At 43.1% G+C, this 5,751-nt stretch overlaps 1 protein-coding gene across 2 annotated transcripts in view; it reads right to left on the bottom strand.

Moving 5' to 3' along the window:
- The window catches only part of stim2b (stromal interaction molecule 2b), a 60,251-nt gene that overhangs the window by 52,514 nt on the left and 1,986 nt on the right, over window positions 1-5,751 (bottom strand). The window contains exon 1 of one of the 2 annotated variants that reach the window (XM_040043589.1): window positions 2,060-4,133. The exons of the other annotated variant lie outside the window; for it this stretch is intronic. Within the exon in view, the coding sequence (XP_039899523.1) occupies window positions 2,060-2,192 (133 nt within the window). The 5' untranslated portion in view covers window positions 2,193-4,133. Of the gene's footprint in view, window positions 1-2,059; window positions 4,134-5,751 lie in introns of those variants that run through there. 2 annotated transcript variants of the gene reach the window in all.

Raw genomic sequence — 5,751 nt, forward strand, 5'->3', positions numbered from 1 at the left:
AACAGTAGCATACCAAAATTATGCATACCAAAATTAGTTTACCATGTAGAGTTACAGTGGTGGACAAGTTAATGCCATGTAGTTAACAGTGACAGGACTGCAAAACTTCAAGAGAGATATGACTGAGTTTATTTTTCAGTCAAATCTGTTGTTCATGCCCAGACTAAGTTTAAGGAATAGTTGGACATTTGTGGAAATTCCTGTATATTTTTTGCCAAGAGTTAGGATTAAGGTTGATTCCTGTTTTTCAGCCTTTTGACTGTCAACTCATAGCTTAGGAAAGTGGGAATAAACAGTCTTTTCAAAGCGAATTCCCGTAAAGAGCATTTTGATTTGAATTGTTTTGTGTTACCGGTGGGGTTCTGATGACAAAGCTCATTTGAGCAGGCTTAAGAAGTCTGAAGATAGTCAAAGTGACAAAACATCGATTAACTTTGATTGCCCTGACCATATACATGCTCCAGAGGTTTCCCAATAAATATACTTTTGTCAGATATTTTGTTTTGGTCTAGAATGACTTGGTTGATTGTTAATCAAACCATTAATACATGCCTGAGCTTGTTCACTTAACCAGATAACGAAATATCTGCTTAAATTTGTCTTTTATCTGAATGCATGTGTGGAGGAATTTTTCTGCAGAAAATTAGGAGGAAACAGTTATCCCACTCTCATCTGTCAGCCAGCCGCCTGTTAGCAAATAGCTTCACATGAAGCCTACATAATGGAAACAAAGAAACTGAGTCAGTCCAACGGTGACATAATCCTGACATAATTATATCTTCCTTGATTAAATGTGTACAAAAGTGGACGGTAAAGGCTCCCAACTATTCCTGGACATTCCACCGACTGCCTGGCAACAGGTCCCACTCAAGATAGTGAAAAAGGAGTCTTCTGAAAATGTTAAAATACTCCTTTAAATGCTCAGTTCAGTTAACAGAGACTTACCACAAACGGTCAAGGATCAGCACACAGCCATAAACAATTTATGCTGGGATGTCCCAATACATTAGCAAGGACACCACAATGAAAGTATCTATATGAACTTATCCAGGTATAATTCACCAGATGCCTTCAGTATAATACTGCACTCAGATCATTGTCACTTACATAATTATTAGGTTCCAAGGGGTTCCCCAGTGAAAGCACTACACAAAGAACAATAAAAGAAGTGATCCACCCCCTTAGTAATCCAACACTAACCACCACTAAATATCTTATACTGTAGCTTACTAATTTGCTCTTCAACATGAGCCTTCAGATTCAGTGAGGTCGGTTACATAACACTGAAATGTATATTTGCTCAAACAGCAAACACCTATATACATATATATTTACCTGTATGTCAAGTGCCTCCAGAAACAAACAGTTATGTCATTACACAGGTATGCAGTCAAACCAACCGGTGTATCGTTTTAAACTCGACTATAAAGGCCCTAAAACAAGGCCAGGTGCTGCTTATTAGCTTCAGCATCCCTTTCAGTCCTTGTGTCAAGGTAACTCTAACAAACAGAGAGGGAAATAGTACAAGGCTTTTTTTATAATGCTGTCAGTTCAGGACAGCGTGGTGTATAAAAAAGGGCCTGGTTCAAAATATTGCCTGGATGCAAATTGATGGAAATCCTGCTCTAATAAGGTTATGCCAACAGTACAGTTTAGCTGGGGAGGGTTTAGTCACCTGTGGCCTTCTGGAAATGATCAACCGGGCTCAAAACACACAGCATTATAGAGCTATGCTGTGCATTATAACACCATAAGGGCACCTGTCATGTCATCACAGCAGCCTTGATGGCACGGATGTGAGTGCAGCCTGCATTCCTGTCATGTCACGCATTCATCAGCAATGAACAGAAAGGAGAGGAATTCAAAAAAGAGAAACAGAGAAAGAGACAGAGAGGTGACAGTCGACATAAGATGCATCACTTCCATTAGGCTGCTGCGCAGGGCATTCCTCGGCTTTCCCAAAGGGAGACAGAGGGACGGGAGGGGTGAGTGTGGGGGGTAACACTGTACATGCGTAAATAAATTAGAGACACTTGTGTCCGACATGGACTGCGCTTACCTGTGGTGGCTACGTTTTGAGCATCAGACGAGCGGCTGGGTAGATCATTCGAGTAAGAGCACTCCAAGCCGAGTACCGCATAGATGACGAGTCCACGTAGCAATACATTCACTACCCTGTGGATGTAACTCATTGTGGAAATGAGGTGAAAATCTAGTAATCCGTGGGACTGACAGTGTAGATGGAGATTTAAATCACAGGTGGTGGTGGGGGGAATACCCCAGAAAAAAAAAAGGACAGACTCGTGAACACAGCCACGATTAAAAAAAAAAAAAACAGTAAAAATAAAAATCTAGTCTTTTTTTTTAAAGCGGAAAATATGTGGTGTCACGACAAAAAAGGCACCTGAACTTCAAAAGATAACAACAATAATAATAATCCTGCAGTGGACTAACAGCTAAAAACAGGAGCCAGTCACTGACTGCCGGCACAAAACCTCACAGGAGCGTGGAAAAAGCCCACGAAATAATAGTTCATTGTTCGCCAAACTACCCTGAAAGAAGCCCTTCTTTTAAAAAAGAAAAAAAAAAAAGAAATCACTTCAATAGCCTCTAATGGCTTTACTGGCTGTTTCAGAGGGGTGTCTGCTGGGAGGCAGGACAAATGACAACCCCATATCCAAATCTATGCATTCAAAAATATATATTTATGTATGTATATGTGTTAGCTACCAAACACGACCAGGTTGTGTATTAGAGGGAAGCACATGCAGCCTATGTGTAGGAATTCCCTATCCAAAACAAAACCAGACTCAAAAAATGGTAGCAGCCGAGGATATCCGGGAGCTACAGTTAATGCCAAGTGCTCTGTTAAATCCTTACGTGGAGCAGTGAGTTGGAAGAAAATAGTCTCTGTACTTCCACGTATAGTATACAAACACCGGGGACAGCCTCAGCATATTGAACTCGCAGTGTCTCGTAGGTCCGCCTCTTCACACGAAAGCAGCAAATCCCACTGCATCAAGTAAAAATATTAGATGTAAATATAAATATATATGCGCCTCTTCTTGCTCCGTTTCCTGTCCCTTAGTCCTTCTCCGACCGGTATCTGTCGCACACGACATCCGCCTACTTTCCAAATGAAGTTTTTAAGTCAGCTTCTCATGGCTCGGCGCGATACTGTATCCCCCTCCAGTCATATCAGCTGCTCGCCGGCTGATGCAGACCAGTAGGAAGGGAAGCCGAGCGGGGCGGAAGTCGGTATGCAAAATGGTTTGACATCAGGAGCCGGGGGAGGAGGAGGGAGAGAGGAGGAGTGCCGGGAGAGGAAGCAACGACGGGGCGGAGGGGGGTTAATTTGCCCCAACCACTGCCGCGTGCAGGTCACCACGGGAGGGATTTGTTTTTGTTTTTAGGGAAATTCAGCGAAGCTTGTCGAGCCAAGACGAGCACCGCCACCCGGTTGCACCACCCCGGTGTTACACGCAGAGGTACCCGCTCTTTACTCACTCCCTCGGGCAGTTTAATGGTGGTCACGGAGGAGCCCTCCAAAGAAACTTTGGGGTTTTTCTCGTCTCGGTGATGCCCGCCTCATTGTTCTCCAGGCACAGCCAAGTTTTCCTCCGTGCTGAGCGCTCTCATTGGTTGCGCTGTCCCAACATGGCAGAATCTGATTGGATGCCTCCCGTGGCATCTTTTTTGTCTCTTTTGAGGATGTTTAGCGCGGGAAACAAAGCGACGTTAAGGGATTATACTGGGTTTATTACGAGTAAACTCGGTGCTTTACTGAGAGGAAAGTGGCTGCTACTTCTGTTTCGGGCATTTCTACATTCATATCCACAAAAATGTACTGCAAAACTAAATATTGTAACAGAAGCAAAACTAAATATTGTAACAGAAGCATTTCATTTATTCATCTTTATTGACTGGAGACACTCCATTGACCAACGTGAACCAACCAAAAGTTGATTTAAGTTGAGTTTGTATTTGCTTTTTAATGTACTTTTCCCACAGAGAGTATATGAAAGCACCCTGATAATCCCATGCAAGAGTTTAAGATAAACAAGTAAAGGTTCAATTTTAGAAAACGCACTGGTATAAAGTATTTGGGTTTTTTTTTTTCTCATATTTGTCACATTTATATGATTCAGATCATCAAACATATTTTAATATCATACAAAGAAAAATACCTGATGATGATCCTATTTATTAAAGGAAAATTATCCAAACCTACCCAGCTTTGTGTGAAAAAGTAATTACCCTTAAACTTGGCAGTAAGAACTACAAGCTGACATGAAGCAACAAGGCAGGTCTAGACCATCACATTACCACCATGTTTAACTGTTAGGGTGTTATGTTCTTTTAATGAAATGCTGCGCTAGTTCTGTGCTAGATGTAACAGGACCCAGACTTTCTAAAAGTTTAACTTTTGTCTCATCAGTCCACAGAATATTTCCCCAAAAGTCTCTGAGATCATCAAGTAAATGTGAGATGAGCCTTTGTGGTCAGCAGTGGTTTCCCCCTTGATTCTCTGCCATGGATGCCATTTTTGCCCAGTCTCTTTCTTATTGATGAATCATGAACTCTGAACTTAACTGAGGCAAGCGAGGCCTGCAGTTCTTGAGATGCCGTTCTGTGTTCTGGCTGGCCGGCCACTCCTGTGGAGCTTCAATCGTTTTTGGAGATGTATGGGTATAGATATGCTGAGAACAAAACCCCGTCTTATTCACGAGTATTTTCACCCAAAAACCTGGCTGGTGAAAGCGAGCGCAACAAAAGCACTCATAAAAAACTTTATCTGTCGCAAAAGATGGATCGCAACAAAAGATTAGACCTTTATTATTCCATATTATTTTTCCTCAGTATACTATTTCCACATTTACTCAGAATGACATGCTTCTGCATATCATACTCTTTCATTGCTGGTTGATTTTACGCTCATTCCTCTTTTTGTTGTCAGAAAACTGTGACATGCATTTTACCTTCCATCGGGCTTATAAATAAGATTTTTATTGTATGGAATTGTAATCCAAGCGGTCTAGCTTGAATGTAGGATATCCGGGAGCTTGAATGTAAGGCAGGCTGTTTTAGCGGCTATGGCCTAAAACTCTAACCCCATAAATGTTGAGTCATTTCATATCAGCAGTAACAAGAGCACAGAGCCAATTCATGCTGCTGTCCAAACACTTATTAAGCCCACTGTACTTGATACGGCTCTCAACAAGAAATCTTTCAGCGGCGGCCAGCCTCGGTGTTGACGGACACAAGGCACGCCGCCCTGCAATGAAACACTTCAGCCACCAGGAGGAACTGCTGCGTGAGCGAGCTTCAGCAGCAGGTGATGCTCGTCAAGAGTGAGCTTGCGGGAGGCCAAAGGAGGTGTAACGGCTGATAAAAGAGTGAGCCGTGGGAGTCCTAGTAAACAGGTGGCAGATGCAGCGGAGGCCAGGAGAGCAGGAGACGAAAGAGAAGAACAGCATAATTCGATACGAGCCTGCGGAGGGAGGGAGAGGAGAGGAGAGTAGCCAGCGACCAAGGAGAAATGGAGCAGATGCCGCATGTAGGAGGAGGGAGAGCAACCGGGTCCCTCGGTGCTGCTTCCTGGTCACTTTCCCATTCTGCCCTCTCTGCAAATGACTTATGGTGAGAGTCCAGATTACAGTACGGCATGTCCAAATAACTGGTCCCAAAGAAGCAGGAACCCCACAGAGGTCGACATAATTCACGACTTTACAGGATCACAGAGGAAGAAAC

Source organism: Simochromis diagramma, unplaced genomic scaffold (genome assembly GCF_900408965.1).
Source record: "Simochromis diagramma unplaced genomic scaffold, fSimDia1.1 OVJJ01000656.1, whole genome shotgun sequence".
Classification (NCBI taxonomy): Eukaryota; Metazoa; Chordata; class Actinopteri; order Cichliformes; family Cichlidae; genus Simochromis; species Simochromis diagramma.